Here is a 20,991-nt window from a genome sequence, read left to right on the forward strand (position 1 = left end):
CAAAGCATTCCAAGCACTTTGGTGAATTACATGCTAATTCGATAAACAACTACCAAATCCTAATTCACACTTTCAAATGCTAAATAAATATAAGACGGTCTCAGATTCCTCATGGTAATAATAATTCTTCTTATCAAAGCCCTCCAGATGTCCAAAAATGGTGCATTTTAAAACCCTGTCATTTTAATTTCAAAACTAAAGTTATTTCAAAAAGCACAGCTGAAATAAATCTGAACTATTTAACCATTTTTAAGAAAACAACTATTATGGAATTTTTCTGTTATGTAGTTCTAAGAGCTTAAATGAAACATTCATGCACTAAATTCAAAGTCTAACTATTAAATAATTTCACTTTAATAAAAATTTGAAGTATGTGCCTTAAGGCATTATTAAATACCAAATTAAAAAAAAAACATTCATACAATTTATTCTGAATATAACTTTATGTAGAACTAACTACATTTGTATTATTACTATCAAGACAAAAGGATAGCAATGCATTTGTAAAAGGACAAATTCAAAATTAGAATTTCTGAGGGATATTTTCCCCCTTTGAAAGCAAATACCTCAACTGTAACTACTTCAAAAGTTAGAAAGAGTAAATATCGCTGTTCAGTCAAATAATTAAGGACCTAACATACATATAAACTCATAAGCGGTATGAGATTTCAGTATCTGCATATGGTAAAGACAGACAGAGGACAGTAATGCATGTTTAGATACTCAGAAGCAACTCTGGTCTAGGACCAGATGTGAATCAAACACTCAAAGCAATTATCTCATGTCACTAAAAGTGTCATATACAGTTAATTATATTCACAGAGAGCATACCAACTATACTCTTCAACACGTGGTAAGTTACTACTAACCAGTCCCTTTGCACTTCTCTATGCCCTTCAAGGGCCTCTCCCTGTAGATCTAACCTCTCCTTCACTTGGGTCTTTTCCCAACTACATTGCCACCTAGTGACTAGCCTATTCATCATTTAAAAGGCAAAGCAAGGCACAGACAGAGCCAATCTATAAGTCAGCACACCTCTCTTCCAACATCTTGGAACACACAAAGCACCTGCTCTTCACAAAACTGGTTTCAATGTGTGCTCAAGATGGCAGCCTTTCAAGGTTCAAAGTCTTCAACACTAAGATCTGTCCCAGTGAACAAAATGCTCAGCTGCATGCTCTGTTCTTTGTGCTCAAAATCAATCTCAGGATTCTGCTTCACCTGATCCACTCCATCATAATAAATACATAGACATGTATGTGCAAAATACCACAATGAATAATGTTAATCTGTGCATTTGATGTGCCCTCTATTACATGGCCCTGGTACCCTCATGTTCTGCCCAAACAAACAGAGCTGAGCAACCATGTCCCGAACTATTTGAAACTATAAGCTAAAACAACTCCTTGTTCCTTAAGTTGTTTCATCAGATGGTTGTTCCAAGCAATGAGAACATTAACAAGTGTATCTCTACACCTGATACTTTAGCAAGTTTCCTATACGTTCCCACTAATATGATGGCCAGGCATCTTTTTGTCAATGTGCTACAACTCATTTTCTTTATGTTTCTGACCCCAAAATGGCTTCCTCCATCTTCCCTGCTGTTACTCAATAGCATTCTACTTATGGTTTCCTAAGATCCAAACCTCATTGTTTAATTTGACAAGTCTGTCTCTCTGCACACTTACCCAGTTATCAATGGATACCATCTACAATTTCTATGTCCATTGCATTACTTACTCTCCATTGCTACTGTTTCCAATCTAAGGCCCAGGCCTCCATGTCTGTCATTTTAGCTACCCAACAGATCTCTAAAATCTTTCTACTCCTGCTTTGGTACACTTTCTTCTTACAGTATGCTATTAAAGAGACATGGGAAAAAGTCAGTCCCCTGAGTCAGGGTCCTTACAGGTTCATGATACATCCAGAATAATATCGGGATACCTTAGTGTTGCTGACAACATCTGCCACTTGGGTCTCATGTACTTCAGTCTTTATTTCTATTTTAAACACACCAAGCTTTCCTTCAGAGACCTCAATGTACCTATCTATGTCTTAGCTCCTTCACAGTAAGTATGCCTTGAGGTCTTTGCGGAAAGATATTTTCTCTTCCTGGAAGTTCCTTTGGCTCTTCCTTAGTTCCTCTCATTCACATAACACATTACTATTTGCAACTATGTGTTTTTTGAGCACTTTCTCCTCTACTGCCCGACTCCTTCCCTCAGATTCTAGATTCTATGAAGGCAGAAACCATGTATGTCTTTCTGGGTACACCCACAATGGTCAGAATAAGTGTTCAATAATAACTCTGGACTTAGGTGATTTTAGCTCTTTGGCTAATCTATTTTGAGGCCTAGCTTAAAGCACACATGGATGTTCTTATTGTAACATCTGAATTACTATACTTTTTCCCATTTTGAGCAGTGTTAGATTTGCTGGACCTTCATTATCTCAAGTTAGAGGAAGGGGAAAGGGAACTTCACTGGCCAGTTGAGAGATGAGAATAAATGAGGTTGGCTGCTGTACTCGTGTGGGCTGAGAAACTTCTAATTGGCCTGAAGACAAGCCAGACAAGCCAGATACAATACAGTATGTGTTACAGTGAGTTTGTGGTGAAACAAAACAATCCCAACATGTAGAGTTTGAAATACTATAGGAAAATAAGAAATACAAAAATAGCTAAATGGAAGGGGGTCAGGAATCGAAGTCTTCTATAAGAAAAAAAGCAGAGGATTCCTACTGAAACTGTCATCTGAGCTGAGCTCAGGGCAGCTGAGAGGTCACATATGCAAAGGGAAGGAGGTATAGTGCAGAGTGAGCAAAGTACTCCCCCCCCAAAAAAAGCAAAGTCTACAGGATAAGCTAAAAGCAATGACAAGCAAATAAGACTGATGACATCATCACCTTTTGAAATCTCCAACCACAACAGTCAGAACAGGAGACTGTGAGCTTTCCAAGGCTGGAGCTTTCCTTTCAACTGTGACTTCATAGTTGTCATATGTGACTAATGCAGTGCACATATAAGGCCATACTCTTAATAGTTTATCTCAAGTCCCCTCTCTGTCCTGCTTCTTCATGTACTGTTCTAGCAGAGGTGTTCCCATTGTGGGAAGCAGCTGTCTGTTAACATTTCTCTGACTGATGCACATTTAAGTGGCTTACAAGGTAAGGAAAGATTCTAATACATGGTAATCTTCGCACTTTTTATCTTTCCCGTGTTTGTGAACTCCCTACACATAAGTAAAAAATATGATGGACTCAATATGTCATTCAGTAAAATAATATTATTTACAAATAGATAACATGTTCTTCAGTTAGTAAATAAGAAGTACTTATAAGAAGCAAAAAAAAGAGAGAGAGAGAAAGAGTAAAGGGACAAAAACAATATGACCAGAGTATGTCTCATATATATATATATATATATATATATATGTAACACAAAAATCCACAATTCTGTAGAGGTAACATATAATAAAAAAAGACTTCCATAGGACACAGGAATTTCAGTCAGGCCAGATCCGCCCTTCATAAACCACGGAACAAGATGAAACTACATGGTGATAAACAGGAAGGATACTTCTTCTAGGCCTTCTTTTATTCTCCTTGATCAGAGAACGTAGCCACTGCCTCTTCGGGAGATGAGGAACTGACTGCTAAAGAGACTTCTGCAAATTCTTACCTCTGCATCCCGCATGCCCTTCCTTAGGAAAGCCACCATTAAAGCAGAAATTGAGATTTAAAATTTCAAGTGAGAAAATAAAGAAATATTTATTAAAATCTGTATTTCAGGTCTCCATCTGCACCCTGGAGTTAAACCTGTGGCACAGCTCTAGGTAACCAAATATAATCCAGAGAGAGCTGGTCTGCCAGGAGTACTGACATAATTAACATCATGATATCATAGGCTCACAGGCTCACAGGAGGGACAGGTTCTCGTCAGAGACAGCAAGACCAGCTAACACAAGAGATAACCAGATGGTGAGAGGCAAGTCCAAGAACCTAAGCAACAGAAACAAAGAATACACTGCATTATCAAAACCCAGTTCTCTCAATACAGCAAGTCATGGATACCCCAACACACCGGGGGAAAAAAAATTCAGATTTTAAAATCACATCTCATGGTGATGATAGAGGACTTTAAGAAGGACATAAAAAACTCCCTTAAAGAATTACAGGAGACACAGGTAAACAAGTAGAAGCACTTAAAGGGAAACCACAAAAATCTCTGAAAGAACTGCAGGAAAACACAAACAGGTGAAGGAATTGAACAAAACCATCCAGGATCTAAAACTGGAGAAAGAAACAATAAAGACATCACAAAGGGAGACAACCCTGGAGATAGAAAACCTAGGAAAAAGATCAGGAGTCATAGATGCAAGCATCACCAAGACACTACAAGAGATATAGAGAGAGAATCTCCGGTGCAGAAGATACCATAGAAAACATTAACACAACAATCAAAGAAAATTAATAATTGCAAAAGCTCCTAACCTAAAACATCCAGGAAATCCAAGACACAATAAGAAGACCAAGCCTAAAGATAACAGGTATAGAAGATAGCAAAGATTCCCAATTAAAGGACAAATAAATAACTTCACAAAGATATAGAAGAAAACTTCTCTAACCTAAAGAAAGAGATGCCCATGAATATACAAGAAGCTTACAGATCTTCAAATAGACTGGACCAAAAAAAAATTCCTCCCATCACATAATACTCAAAACACCAAATGCACAAAACAAAGAAAGAATATTAAGATCAGGAAGGGAAAATGTCATGTAACATATAAAGGCAGACAAGTCAGACTTACACCAGACTTCTCAACAGAGACTCTACAAGCCAGAATGTCCTAGGCAGTTGTCATCCAATACCAAAAAGAACACAAATGCCAGCCCAGGCTACTATACCCAGCAAAACTCTCGATTACCATAGATGGAGAAACCAAGATTATTCCATGACAAAAACAAATTTACACAATATCTTTCCACAATATCAGCCCTACAAAAAATAATAGATGCAAAACTCCAACACAAAAAGAAAAACTACACCCTGATAAAAGCAAGAAAGTAATCTTTCAATAAACTCAAAAGAAGTTAGCCACACAAAAATAATTCCACCTCTAACAACAATAATAATAGGAAGAAACAATTGCTTTTCCTTAAGATCTTTTAACATCAATGGACTCAATTCCCCAATAAAAACACATAAACTAGCAGACTGTATGTAGAAACAGCGACATAGCAATTTGCTTCATAATTAACTCAGAGCTGAAATCAACCAAGTAGAAACAAAAAGAACTATACAAAGAATCATCAAAACCAGGCCCTGGTTCTTTGAGAAAATTAACAAGATAGATTAGCCAGACTAACCGAAGGGCACAGGGATAGTACTCAAATTAACAAAACCAGAAATGAAAGGGGAGACATAACAACAGAAACTGAGGAAATTAAAAAAATTATCAGATCCTACTACAAAAGTCTATACTCAACAAAACTGGAAAATCTGGAGGAAATGGACCATTTTCTGGACAGATATAAGATACCAAAATTCTTTGAAGCCATATTATTTTTATTCATAAACCACAAAAAGACCCAGCAAAGAAAGAGAATTTCAAAACTTATAAAAAACAATGCAAAATTACTCAATAAAATTATTGCAAACTGAATTTAAGGAACACATCAAAATGATCATTCATCATGATCAAGTATGCTTCATCCCAGGGATGCATGAATGGATCAATATACAGAAATTCACAAATGTAATTCACTAGCCAGATAGCTAGTATCCCACTAAACCAGTAGCCCACATCAAACTAAATGGAGAGAAACTTGAAACAATCCCACTAAAGTCCAGGAATAGACAAGGCTACCCACTCTCTCCCTATCTATTCAATTCAGTACTTGGAGTTTTAGCCAGAGCAGTTAGACAATGACAGGAGGTGAAATGGATGTAAACTGAAAAGCAAGAAGTCAAAATATCATCATTTTCTGATGATATTATAGAATAGTTAAGTGACCCCAAATATTTCATCAGAGAAATCCTAAACCTGATAAACAACTTCACCAAAATGGCTAAATATAAAAATTAACTCAAACAAACTAGTATTCATCCTCTACTCAAAAGTTTAAAAGGATGAGAAAAAAATAAGGGAAACTACACCCTTCACAATAGTCACAAACAATATAAAATACCTTGGTGTAACTCTAACCAAGCAAGTGAAAGATTGTATGACAAGAACTTCACATCTCTGAAGGAAGAAATCAAAGATCTCAGAAGCTAGAAAGATTTCCCATGCTCATGGATTGGCAGGATTAATATAGTTAAAATGGCCATCTTGCTGAAAGCAATCTACAGATTCAATGCAATCCCCATTAAAAACTTCAACTCAATTCTTCACAGAGTTAGAAGAGCAATTTGCAAATTTATTTGGAATAACAAAAAACCCAGGATAGCAAAAACTATTCTCATCAATAAAAGAATATCTGAGGGAAACACCATCCCTGACCTCAAACTATACTGCAGAGCAATCATGATAAAACTGCATGGCATTGGTACACAGTCAGGCAAGTAGATCAGTGGAATAGAGTTGAAGATCCAGAAATGAACCCACACACCTATGATCACGTGATCTTTGACAAAGGAAATAAATCATGCAGTGGGAAAAAAAGACAGTATTTTCACCAAATGGTGCTGGTTCAAATAATGGTCAGCATGCAGAAGAATGTAAATCAATCCATTTTTATATCCTTGTACAAAGCTCAAGTGCAAGTGATCAAAGACTTCCACATAAAACCAGATACACTGAAACTAATAGAAGAGTGGGAAAAAGCCTCAAATACATGGGCACAAGGGAAATTTTCCTGAACAGAACACCAATGGCTTATGCTCTAAGATCAAGAATTGACAAATGGGACCTCATAAAATTGCAAAGCTTCTATAAGGCAAAAGACACTGTCAATAAGACAAAGTGGCAACCAACAGATTTTAAAAAGATCTTTACCAATCCTATATTCAGTAGAGGGCTTATATCCAATATATACATAAACTCAAGAAATTAGACTCCGGAGAACCAAATATCCCCATTTGAGAAAATGGGGCACAGAGCTAAACAAAGAATTCTTAATTGAGGAATATCAAATGGCCAAAAAGCACCTAAAGAAATGTTCAACATATTTAGTCATCAAAGAAATGCAAATAAAAACAACCTTGAGATTCCACCTCATACCAATCAGAATGGCTAAGATCAAAAACTCAGGTGACAGCAGATGCTGGTGAGGATATAGAGGAAGAGGAACACTTCTCCACTGTTGGTGGGATTGCAAGCTGGTAGGACCATTCCGAAAACAAGTGTTGTGGTTCCTCAGAAAACTGAACATAGTATTACCTGAGGACCCTGCTATACCACTTCTGGGTATATACCCAAAAGATGCTCCAACATATAACAAGGACACATGCTTCACTATGTTCATAGCAGCCTTATTTATAATAGACAGAAGCTGGAAAGAACCAGATGCCCTTCAACGGAGGAACAGATACAGAAAATATGGTAAATTTACACAGTAGAGCACTACTCAGCTATTAAAAACAAAAACTTCATGAAATTCTTAGGCAAATTAGAACTAGAAAATATCATCCTCAGTGATATAATCCAATCCAAAAAGATCACACATAATATACACTCACTGATAAGTAGATATTAGCCCAAAAACTCATAATACCCAAGATACAATTCACAGACCACATTAAACTCAAAAAGAAAGATGACCAAAGTGTGGATGCTTCTGTCCTTCTTAGAGGTGGGAACAAAATATTCATGGAAGGATACAGAGACAAAGTGTGGAGCAGAAACTGAGCAAAAAGCCATCCAGTGACTGCCCTACCTGGGGATCCAGCCCATATGTAGCCACCAAACCCTGACTTTATTGCAGATGCCAGGAAGTGCTTAATAATAGGGGCCTGATATGAATGTTTCCTGAGAGGTTCTGCCAGAGCCTGACAAATACAGAAATGTATTCTTGCAGCCAACCATTGGACAGAACACAGGGTCCCCAGTGGAGAAGCTAGAAAAAAAAAAAAAACTGAAAGAGCTGAAGGGGTTTTCAACCCCATAGAAAGAACAGCAATATTAACCAACCAGTGTACTCAGAGCTCCCAGGTACTTAACCACCAACCAAAGAGTGCACATGGAGAGACTTATGGCCCCAGCCACATATGTAGTAGGGTATGACCTTTTCGGGCATCAATGGGAGAAGAAGCCCTTAGTCCTCTGAAGGCTTGATGCCCCAGTGTAGAAGAATGCCAGGGCAGGACGGCAGAAGTGGGGAGCACCCTCACAGAAGCAGCGTGAGGGAGATGGAATAGGGGTTTCCAAAGTTGAAACTTGGAGAAGGGATAATATATATATTATATATTAAGAAAAATGACTGCTGTCTTGTCATTAATGGAGCACAAGAATGCACTATAATGTCTTACAGTGACCTGCATTTCAGTATAGGACAACTTTGGGATGCTGGGCTAAGGTAACTCATTTCCTTGTCACATCTTACATACCCTGATGGAGATGAGCTTGTTTCCGGCCTCTCTGGCTACTGAAATGCTGCTCGGATGACTCTGTCACTCAGGGGCTGGGTAGGTCGGAAATTGTCTCCCAAAATGCCATCACAGCCTTCCACAAGTTCTGCCCCCTTGACATGTGTCCTCAGCCTTCGAAACTCTTCTATCTGGGAAGTAAAGGAAAATAAGGGAAATTAGTCACTAACCAATCAATACACACACAAGCTCAGAATTTCATCAGCAATTTAATATACCCATAAATTACAATATAAAAGAAATGAAAGGTAAATTTTAAAAACAGACAGACAGAGAGAGAGAGAGAGAGAGAGAGAGAGAGAGAGAGAGAGAGAGAGAGAGAGAGAGAGAGAGAGAGAGAGAGGCTAACGAAATAGCCCAGTGGAAAAAAAGCATGCTGCCTTTGCAGAGGACCTGAGTTCAGTACCCAGCATCCACATTAGGAATATAATGAATATAATGCTCACTTCTAGCTTCTACAGGTACTTCACATGCGCACACACACGTACACACACACACACACACAGAGAGAGAGAGAGAGAGAGAGAGAGAGAGAGAGACAGAGAGACAGAGAGACAGAGAGACAGACAGAGAGACAGACATTAAAATAATAATAAACCAAATAATTTTTAAACCAGAAAAGCAGATTTAGTTGTTTCAGATCTAAGGAGATCAGACAAGGCCTTTAAAAGATGATACTATTTTTTCTAAGAAGGACTGAGGCTTCCACTTTTGGGCCTTTATTTTATTTTATTTTATTATTGAGGTTCATTGAGTTGTTTCTGGGGTGTTCAGAGCTTTCTGAGGCTAGCATCCAATTATCACTGACTGCATATTATGTCTGTTCTTTTGTAACTTGGTTACCTCACTCAGGATGATATTCTCTAGATATATCCATTTTCCTAGGAATTTCATAAAGTCATTGTTTCTAATAGCCTCAGTCCTTCTTAGAACACAATAATAATAATAATAATAATAATAATAATAATAATAATAATAATAATAATAATAATAAGTGAATAGCAACTTCTCAGAGTGGGGTACACCTAGACCTTAAATCATTAATAACTCAAGAGCTAAGAATATAGCCTTTTGGCAATTTTTGGTAGTTAAAAATCATTATGCTTAATCTTTACACACCAAGAAAACTTTGACTATTTCCATGTTACATTTTGTTTCACATATACTTTATGATCTTTGTAAGTTGTAGGATTTCAATGCATACCATCAAACCTCTAAAAAAAAAAATCAAGTACTGACAAAAATATAGTCACATATATTTAAGCTAAAATGCTTTTAATAATTTGTACATGTATCTCTGTTTTTTAAAAAATAAAGTTGTAAAAAAAAGAACTATAAAAAATCTGGTTGATAAAATAAAAAGATGATACTAGGAATCCGGGTAATTCCAATGTCTACAGAAACCACACAAAAACTCTGTGTCCGTTTAATACACACGGAGAAAAGGGAAAGAACAAATGAGCCAGTGCCCTGGTGCTTCCCAAGGACATCTCTGGCTGACGTCCTCTGCTGTCACTGTGTGTGAGATGATTAGGTATTAGATGTAGTACAAAAATAAATTTTAAAAGAAATAAAATTAAAATAATAAATAAATAAATACCTTTGAAAGATATTCATCTGACAGAGCATTAGAGCCTAGAATATCTAAAGGATTAGCCCTCCTTAAAAAAAAAAAAAAAAAAAACTCTAAATATTAAGAAAGCAAACAACCCAATTTGACAGTGGCCTATGAAAACTGGAGAGACTGCTGAGCATTTGAGAGGGCACTGAGGCCCTGCGCTTCGTTCCCAGCACTCAGTGGGTTCTGTAACTCCAGCTCCAGGGGACACGACCCCCTCACCTAGCTTCTGATGGCACCCATGCTCACGTGCACAAACCCACAGGCAGACACATGCACAGATTATTTTAAAATAGAAGACTTTGTAAGATGGACTGTGCACTAAACCAAGAATTCTCAAAAGAAACAATAGAAATGGCTAAGAAGAATCTAAAAAGCACTCAACAGCCATCATGGAAATGCATATTAAAACCACTTTAAGATTTCATGTCACCCCCTTCCTGACACTATTAATGATACTCTGCTATGCCTGCAGGCAGGAAACTGAGAAGCCTCACCCAGCAGTGGATGGAAACAGATGCAGAGGCCCACAGCTAAACATCAGGCAGTGCTTGGAGAATCTTGTGGAAGAATGGGGATAGGACTGACTGAGACTCAGGAGTCAAGGACACCCCAAGAAGACATAGAGAGTCAACTAACCTGGGCTCATGGGGACTCATGGAGACTGAACCCCCAACTAAAGGGTGTGCCGGACCTAGAACCCCTACATTTGTAGCAGATGTGTAGCTTGGTCTTTATAGAGTCCCCTAACAAATGGAGCTGGGGCTATCTCTGTCTCTGTTACCTGGCATTAATTATTCTTCCTGGACTGCCTGGTTGGGCCTCAGTGGGAGAGGAAGTGATAAGTCCTAATGGAACTAGATGTCTTAGGGTGGGCTGATACCCAAGGAGACAATGGGGGGGGGATTTGAAGGTTCAGAAGTAGGAGGAGCGAAAATAGGGGGAGGCTATGATTGGGGTATAATATGAAAAAATTAATACATTTTGAAAAAAGTACTTAAACTTTTTAAAAAAAGATTCCATGTCACCTAAGTTAGAAGAGTAACATGACCATAATCGATAATACAAATAAACAGCAAACAGTAGCATGGATGTGGCAAGGGGGAATTCTTATGAACTGTTGGTGGGGGGCGGGGTATAACTAGTACGGGCACTTTGGAAATAAGTCTAATGGGATCATACCAAATGTTCACCAGCCAATGAATTAATAAGAAAACTGTGGTACATATACACAATGGAATATTAGTGTCATAAAGAGCAATGAAGTCTCCAAATGAAACTGGAAAAAATATACTGAGTGAGATAACTCAGACCCAAAGAGACACAGGGGGAGGATGGATAGGCTAACATAAACCAATGATTATGAAAACATCTTATGGAGAAAATATTATGGAAAATTCCACTTGTTAATAAGCCTATTTCAAAATAAAACCTTAAAAGAAATGAATTTAAACAGAGGAATCTTCAATGGGTAGAAATTTCCACTCCCAGAGGATATGGGTTATTAAACAAGAAACAAACCACTCCCAGGTTCCTGACCAGGAAGGCACCCAGACGTTCTAAAACAACTGAGAATATTGTTGCTCTCACGTCCCACTAGAACTTCATGGTAAGATCTTACTGCTGAACACACCACATGCTGTGACTGCAAGCCAACATCAAACTCCAGAAAACTTCTTCCCTGATTTTTAGCCCTTGTAAAGCTAGATGATGCTACACACACAGCTAAAAGGGTAAAACATTGTTCTTGTGCAGCACGGGAGACTGAATGCCACAATAATGACCTTCCAGGGAACATGTGGCCACAGGTGTTATTGTGGTACAAGCCATGTAGGGTATCTAAGTGCACATATAGCAATGAATGGAGGAGGCACATAATTGCTAAAGTTGTGGAATGGAAGAGACTGAATGCTCAGTCCTGCATGGGACATCTTTAATAACATCCCAAACCAACCAATGCTCAAAGAGCATTGAAGAAGAAGAGGGAGGAAGAGGAGGAGGAGGAGGAAGAAAAGGAAGAGGAGAAGGATGAGAAGGAGAGGAGAAGGAGGAGGAGGAAGAGGAGGAGGAGAGGGAGAGGAGGAGAAGGAGGAAGAGAAAGAGGAAGGGGAAGGGGAAGGAGAAGGAGAAGGAGAAGGAGAAGAAGAAGGAGAAGAAGGAAGAAGAAGAAGAAGAAGAAGAAGAAGAAGAAGAAGAAGAAGAAGAAGAAGAAGAAGAAGAAGAAGAAGAAGAAGAAGAAGAAGAGGAAAGCATGTAAGAGCTGAAGCACAAGGAAGAGAGCTGTGAGATGCCTTCCAGACATGGCGTGGCAGTTACATTCATGAAGACGGTAGCTGCGGTCACTCACACGGACACACTTAAGATGAAGCTGTCCAACATGGATGGGGCTTGGTCCCCAGGCCCTTCACAGTACTGAGGTGCTACTGGCAGCTAATAGCTGTTCAGGAATGGAAAATCACTCTCCTTTGAGGGTATGGCTACTAGTAGGCTTCCCATAGCAGGCCCTAGACCCATGTACATATGCATAGGATTGGTTATTCTTAGTATGTTATCATAGAAAAAGAAAAGAGGGAGGAAGATGAGAAAGAAGGGGGAAGAGGAAGAATGGAGGAAGAGGAGGAGAAAGAAACAAATTAGGAAAGGTGTTAGGGGAATGTGAGTAGTATTGGAGGTTACGTATTTGACTATATTTCATTATATATAAGTATAAAATATTGATAGTTACATAGATAGATACATAAATGCATAAATAGGTAGATGCATAAATAAATGCATAGTTAGATACATAGGTAGATATATAGATAACAGATGGTAAAATATAGATGATGGATGGATGGATGGATGGATGGATGGATGGATGGATGGATGGATGGATGAATGGGTGGGTCGGTGGGTGGGTGGGTGGGTGAGTGGGTGGATGGGTGGGAGGGTGGGTGAGAGGGTGGTGGGTGGATATATGCATAGATGCATAGATGGATGGACCAACATAAAGAACTGATGGTTTCTTTCATCAAAAGCCAGCCCTACTTCTCATCTAGCCCTCTGGAGTATACAGCTGTGACAGATGCCTGTGCTTCTCCCAAGGTGTGAGCCCAGATTCTTCCAATAGTCACTTCCAGCCTAACTCCCAGCTCTGGTTGTCTTTCCAGGTCTTATGACTCGCCTGTGACAAGGGAAAAAGTTTCCAGGGTTCTGAGGACATCCTTGTCAGGAGGTTTGAGCCTCCTAAGAAATGTAGTCTACCACATGTGAACATGAGAAGAATTTAGTAGCCATCAAAAGTCCCATGTGTGTTCCCCACGCTCACCCCACATGCTACCCACATAAACTGCAGCATCTGGTACTTCATTAAAATACTCCCCAGCAATAAAGCCAGCCATGTTCCACTCTTTTCACACAGGAGTGTCTGTATTAAAATATTGTGGTTGCAGAAGTGTGTAACACAAGAATCCTCTCTTCCTTTAAAGAGAAGCAATGACAGAGATCTAACTAAAAGCCCAGACTTAAACGGTGGCCAGGAAATCTCTACATAATAGCAAAATCATACATGTGGATTTTCCTATATCCCATAACATTCTAATTCAGTCCACCCCCCCCCCCATATAGGCTGGAACACAGGGCTGAGGAAAATTAAATGATGGGTTAGATTATCAACTTGGTTACAAAGATGACTTGTAATGTTTGATTTTTCCACATCTCCAAAGTGCAGACTGATTTTCGTAAGTGAGGGAAGTCCGACCCAGATGGAATTACCCTGTTGATCTGCATTTTCACTATGCCTACATGCTGTTCTTACACTGCAGTGCCAGTCAAACACATGAGCAACTACCATATCAGTTTTCTTTTACTGGTCCTTCCCGGGGTCCGTACCCAATGCTTACAGCAACTGAAAACTCTCTACAACTGGGGCTTCTAGAAAATTCCCCCTGATATTTGCTTTTGCTTTTTCTCAATGTTCCCCACAAAGGGTGAAAAGAGAAAGACCCTGGGCAGCACAGAATCCTAGCCTATTTCAAAAAGAGTACAGTGGCGAGGGTGTGGGTTTCTAACCAAATACCTGTTTTTCTTTCTTGGCTCTGCTATGTGGGCCCCACATGACCAAATGACATCACCTCTTTAGGCCCCAATTTCCCCTGTGCAACAGAGATGACAATGATGGCATCATTCACAGGGGTGACATAAACAGTAGAAGGAAGGAAGAACTCCAGCAACGTACCACTTACACTAATTGTTGGGATTCTGGAAACCCCACCCCACAGTTACCTGACAATACCCAGGTATGCTCTGCCCCAGTTACCTGACACTATAAAAGGGGCTGCTTGCCCCCCCTCTTACTGTCTTACTCTTGCCCTCTTGGTCTCATGGCCTCTCACTCTCTTCCCCCCTTGTCCCTTCTCTCTCCATTCCCTTCCTCCCTCCTCTCTCCATGTGCTCATGACTAGCCTCTACTTCTCTATTCCTCTTATCTCTCTCTCTCTTTCTCTCTCTCTCTCTCTCTCTCTCTCTCTCTCTCTCTCTCTCTCTCTCTCTCTCTCTCTCTCTCCCTCTCCCCCCCCTCTCTCTCTCTCTGTGTGTGTGTGTGTGTCCCTACTACCTTCTTAACTCCCCAATTCCCCGAATAAACTCTATTCTGTCTTATACTGTCCCTACCCCCCCCCCCACTCTCTTCATCTTTTTCCTAACACTCATTACTAACCAGCCATCCACTCTGCAGAGTCTTTATACATTAAACCTTCAGCATTTTGGAGATAAATCTTTAGCTGAAATCGATAGTAAATCACTCCACTGGGAAATCTTAAATCTTGCCTCTCAGCATTCACTTTATCCACTTCAAAATATATGAAGAATCTATGCCAAAGTTCACAAACCATGGGGAAGATCAGTGACAAGCTGTGGCCTAAGAACATTATAGGCATTGTGTCATTTTTCACTGACTTTGAAGCTTATTTTAAAACTCAATTAATTTTATATTTTCTTTACCTAAGCTTCAGGCACAGCCTTCATGCCCTGGGCCTCAGTCTGGACCACATTATGTGCAAACAGCTTCTTGAGAGAAGATCTAGCCAAATGATGGCCTCAATCATTGCCCTCTGCAGGAAACTGCTAACATTATTGTGCTGTGCAATTAGAAGTACCAATGAGCTAGATCTTGAATTAATTGAACCACCGTAAATACAATACTAATAAAGGCTATAAGAAGAAATGTTGGAGGGTTGTCTTGGTTACTTTTCTGTTGCTGTAAAGACACCATGACCAACTTACAGATCAGTTCATTGGGAGTTGATATGGTTTGAATAAGAAAGGCTCAAAAAATGTTTACATACTTGAACACTTGGTTCCCAGTTGGTGGAAGTGTTTGGGAAGGATTAAGAGGTGTGCCCTTGTTGAAGGTGTGTCACCAGAGGGAAGGCTTTGAGATTAAATGCCTATGCCATTCCCAGTTAGCTTTCTCTCTCTTTCTCCTGCTTACAGATAAGAGCATATGCTTTCTGCTACTGCTCTACCGCCATGCCTGCCTGCTCCAGTATTCCCTGCCATGATGGTCATAGTCTAACACTCAGACACTCTAAGGCCCCAATAAACTCTTTCTTCTATAAGGGGCTTTGGTCATAGAGTCTTCACAGCGATAGAAACATAATAAAGATTAAGGCGATGAACATGCTGATGGTCTTGAAAGGGCCAATAGTTTCACAGGTATGTCCTTATTCCAAGACCTATCAAATGTATATAGTCTTATGAATATTTATGCAAATATGCACAGCTTCCTATGTTAATCATATTTCAATAGAATAGTTTAAGGTCAGAGTAACATCATGACTTATGACTGTAATCCCAGCACTCAGGAGGTTTATAACTTCTCAACTATGAGGGACTCTGTACAGGCTTCTTAATCTATACATATGTTCTTGTGTCAGAATTAGGGAAGAGAAAGAGCATCTTCTCTCTAAGCACTCTGAGGTCAGTGTCCCTCTTGTTCCTACCTATAGCCCACAGCAGCTACAGCCCCAGCTGACTTCCTCTCTGTGTCTTGGTAGCTGCTCATGAACACAGAATAAAACTCCCTCCAGAAACAGAGGTCACTAAGGCTGCATCCCCCAGGGAAGTGTTCTCATCACACTTAAGACAGAGGAATGCTCATGCAAAGTGTCTCAGTAGGTGCTGTAAGTGCCTAAAAGCAATGCAAATTTTAAAAAAATGGTGGAGTCCCCTGGGTTAAAACAAACAAACAAACAAACAAAAACTTCTATTTAGCCACCAGCTGAGCATTCACACAGTGATAGTACAAACATGTAAGTACATCATGCATGTAAGTATATAACACTCCCAGAGGAGCAAAGGCTAAGCATGAGATTAAGAACTCAAAAAGTTCCCAGCAGTACCTTCTCTATTGACTTTTTGTTGCAATCACGTTTCTATTGTAAGCCTATGATTTCAATTAATTCTACCAGCTTTTGGTTTATTTTTACATGTGTATACACTATGTTTCCATTAGGTAGGGTCCAGGGCTACCCATCCCCCTCATGCTCATGTTCTGAATCTCAGGGTTTGGAATATGAATCTAATACATGGTTGGGATGAGTGCAGGACACGGTAACAAAACAGTACTTGAAGTGGTTCTCAAGAAGTGTAATGGGAACTGCCACATCCTATACCACACTTACTTGGTTAGCATCTTAGGTGGAGCCCAGAGACCTTCCGAGCATGTGGGTGCACACTCAGGTTCGAGACCTACAAGTGCCTGAGTCCATTTTTGTGCTGTGATTATAGAATACCTACAAAATAATGAATCTGCCTCTCACAGCTCTGGAGGTTGGAAATTGTAAGAGCAAGGGGCAGACTCATGAGCAGGGGCTTCACACAGCAAAGAGTGGAAGAAGGGAAAAGCAAGAAAATGAAATGCAAAGCCCGTTCTTCAGGGCTTCATCAATGTTGTAGCCATCGTCTTGGTTTTCTACTGCTGTGACAAAGCACAATGGCAAAGGCACTTTATAAAAGGAAACATTTAATTTGGGGCTCACACTTCCTGAGAGTTGGAGCACTTGATCGTCACAGCTGAGAATATGGCAGCAGGCAAGCAGGTATAATGTTAGAGCAGTAGCTTAGAGCTTTACATCCTGAGATACAACCATCAAGCCCAGAGAGCTAACTGAAAATGCTGTTGGTTTTTGAAACCTCAAAGCCCGTCCCTAGCAATTACACATTCTCCAACAAGGTTCCACCTTTTAATTCACCTCCAAAAAGGTTCCCCAACTGGAGACCAAATATTTAAACATATGAGCAGGGGATGGGGGATACTCTCATACAAACCACATTCTACTACCCCACATGTTCTTAGCTATATCACAATGCAAAATTCATTTAGTCCAACTTCAGAAGTCCCTGTCAAATTTTTACAGTCTTATAATATTTTAAGGGTCCAAAGTCTCATCTGAGCCTCAAGGCAATATTAATTACAACCCGCTATAAAATTCACATCAAAAAGCAAATTAAATACTACCAAAGTACAATGGCGTAAAATACACATTACCATCCTCAAAGGAAGGAATGAGGGCAGAGTGAGAAAATACTGAAAATGCTAAGTTCTGTAACTTCATCTCTGACTTCAAAGAGCTTAGATGGTTCTGTCCTTCCAACTTTGCTGAATGCTCTCCCAGGCACACATCCCACAGCTCTGGCATCTCCAACATCCTTGGGTCTGCAATTCAATCCAGGCTTCACTTTCACAGCTTCACACAATGGACTCTCAGAGTTGCTGTGCAGGGGCACCTCTAACAAAGCAGGACTTAGCAGCTTTTCTTAACTGAAGAGGAAGATTCGACAGCCATTTTGCTCCTCTGTTCTTCTGATCTACAACCAACCAGAACCACTGGTTGTAGGGTACCAAATTGGGATGAAGCCTGGCTTCCTCTATTAATTATATATTTGCTTTTGAGGTGGGGAATAGTCTTTAGGCCCCCTTCCCACAAGGCACAGCAATGGCTCTGTGCAATTTTGCCCTGAAGACATCACTCCCTTTATTTATTTTTTTTTTTTCTGCATCTTGACCTTCCTTGTCAACTTTAGCTTAAGCCTGAATTCTAACATAAAATTTCCTGGTATTCTTTGTCTCTTCAAACTGTGTATTTTATATTTCTGTTTGCCCTCCTTGCCCTTTTGCGTTGATCTGCGTAAGTTATTAGTAATAACTCCTCAAGAGAGTCAATATTTTGAAAGTAAATATTAGCTTGTCTTAAAATCTCCTCTAGCAACAAAATCAATCTAACATTCCTCTTACATCTTCATCCTATATACAAAGAAGAAACTTTCATGGGGAACCCCAGCTTTAAGTACTATCACATTGCCAGCACCCAAATTTTGTAAGGGACCCATTAAATTCATAGACGTGGTATGGAGAGCTCTTGTTACCACTTATAGAAATTTGGCAAGTATTTGTCACTGGGCTCAAGGAAGTTGGCTCAGATTTGGGATAATACAAAGCTCAAGGTAATGTGTGGATTCCTTTTATCTTGGTTATCCTGACAAGCTCCTAGAAACAGTGAGTAGGGGGGCTTTGTTTATTGCCTTATTTGACTTTGATCTAAGAATTGACCCTATTCTCTGCAAGTACCTAGAATGGTATAAAAGCTGACTGGGAAAAAATAAACCTGCTTCAGCCTCAGCACTGGCTGAAGCCATGTTATGGTCGTCTAATCGTCTATTTCTTTTCAATCCTCCCTCCCTCCCTTGAGATCCTGTTGACTGACTGAGCTGGCTTGGTCAACATGGGGTTTCTTTTTTCTCTTCCCTTTAGTGTCAGACAGATTCTTAGGTCACAGGCAAAGGGCGACCACACTGCTCTCAGCACTACTGTCTTCCAAACTCCTACTAGGATGGACCATTAAACCCCACTTACAGAGTTTAACCACTTTCCTAGACCCAAGTCCCAATTTCTTTCATTCCTCCAAGAAAATAACATAGTCGGGTCTGTCACAGCAATAGCCCTCTCTCTGATACCAATTTCTGTCTTAGTTACTTTTCTACTGCTGACAAAACACCATGAAAAAAGTAAATTAGAAAGCTTTTAGTTTGGGGCTCACAGTTCCAGAGGGTTGGAGTCCATGGTCACCATGGCGATGGTGGGAAACCGTGAGGCATGAGCTGGCACTGGAGCAGCAGCTGAGCAAGTATACTATGATCTGTTAGTAGGAAGCAAACAGAGCTAACTGCATATTGGTTTTGGACACTTCAAACAAAGCCCATGCCCTGTAATACACTTACTCTAACAAGGCCAAACCTCCTAATCCTTCCCAAATAGTTTCATCAAGTGGAGGCTAAGTTTTTAAACACATGGACCTGTGTAAGCCATTTTCATTGAAACCACCAGACAGCCATGGACACAGAGATTAAAAGTAAAACTGGTGTTCCAAATAAACTAAGTTCTTTCCATGCATGGTCGTGGTGTGGGCCTCTCACTATGAACAGTCTTTCAGTCCCATGTGGAACAGTAAAGCCCTCCAGACAGACAGCTGTGTTCCTAATTTATTAGACTCCTCATCTGTCCAAAACAAGAGATAAAGCTTAGGGAAGAACATGTGCTGAACACCTGTGTGGCTCCAGGTTGATACCCAGAACCAGAGAACATACATGACCTAGATCCTCCATATGTATCCCATATATATATGTCATTCTCTACCTCATGCTGTCGGGTCTAAGAACACTCGTAATTTTCCACCCGCTTATATAAGATAGGGAAGGGGCAGAGAGAAGATAATACCAAGAAGAAAATGTACCACCATCTCCCTTTGCTAGGTGATACTGTTTTAAGGAAAAATATTATACAAGACAGGTAATAAGAGAATAGAGATAAGCTAAAAAATTGAAATATGTGTGTGGGAGAAAAGACTGGGAATGGTAAAGAAAAGAAGCAGAATAACAACCAACACACTTCTCTTCATATATGTCCGCATGTCTTGGTATATGACCACTGTTCCACCGGCATATTCTAGCAATGCTAGACGGTACTATCTCCATTTTAATGGCCACCAAAATGAAAGGCATATTAAAATTTCTATCATATTTGATGATGTTTGGTATTTCTCTTCTGTTTTGGAAATTTTATTCTAAGCAACAATTCATATTTTTTTTTAAAAATGTTTTTTGTTGCTGTTCCTTGATTTCTAATGGTTAGAGCACTTTTTATCTCGAAGTTATTAAATGGTTATGAGATCATAAAAAAAATGACTTCCATTCAAGTCCACCCGATCATCTTTTTTTCTCTCAACATACTGTGCATGCGCCAGGAATCATATGAAAAAGTCATTTCCACAGAGGCTTCCTTCCAGTCACGTATCCTGGGGTGCTCAGCACCGAGGACAGGGCCACCCACACTGCAGCAGAGAAAGCTTGCAAACATCTCTGTACTGTACTATAATTGTCATTTTTTTATGTGATTGGTCCCGTCAGTCACTGCCAGGACCACACACACTTGGCAAGAGCGCTGTCCCCTACCCCTTCGAAACCATCAACTCGTAACAGAGGTGCTGATTCATACATTCCCATCTAATGTCCAGCCAAAATTCACTGGCTGTCTCTCCTCATGATACCAGCATTCATTCTTCTTTCTTCTTCCTGGTACATCTTGCAACAATACCTAGCTGAGTCTTAAACTCCTGGACTCAGATGGTTTTATCACCTCAGTGTTCCTATGGATGTGCGTCCTCACAGATGGCTTTCACTGGCATTTAGCGAATCTATGTGGAACCCAAGGACAACAAGAGTAAATAAACCCAGGGAACAATCCAGAACT

General features: G+C 39.8%; 1 protein-coding gene across 1 annotated transcript in view; it reads right to left on the minus strand.

Moving 5' to 3' along the window:
- Positions 1-20,991, minus strand: part of CA8 (carbonic anhydrase 8) — a gene marked incomplete at its 5' end in the record, with an annotated part of 79,821 nt that overhangs the window by 8,981 nt on the left and 49,849 nt on the right. The window contains one exon of the mRNA XM_080938533.1: positions 8,549-8,718. Within this exon, the coding sequence (XP_080794659.1) occupies positions 8,584-8,718 (135 nt within the window). The 3' untranslated portion in view covers positions 8,549-8,583. The remainder of the gene's footprint in view (positions 1-8,548; positions 8,719-20,991) is intronic.

Source organism: Micromys minutus, assembly GCF_963924665.1.
Source record: "Micromys minutus genome assembly, chromosome: 26".
Lineage (NCBI taxonomy): Eukaryota > Metazoa > Chordata > Mammalia > Rodentia > Muridae > Micromys > Micromys minutus.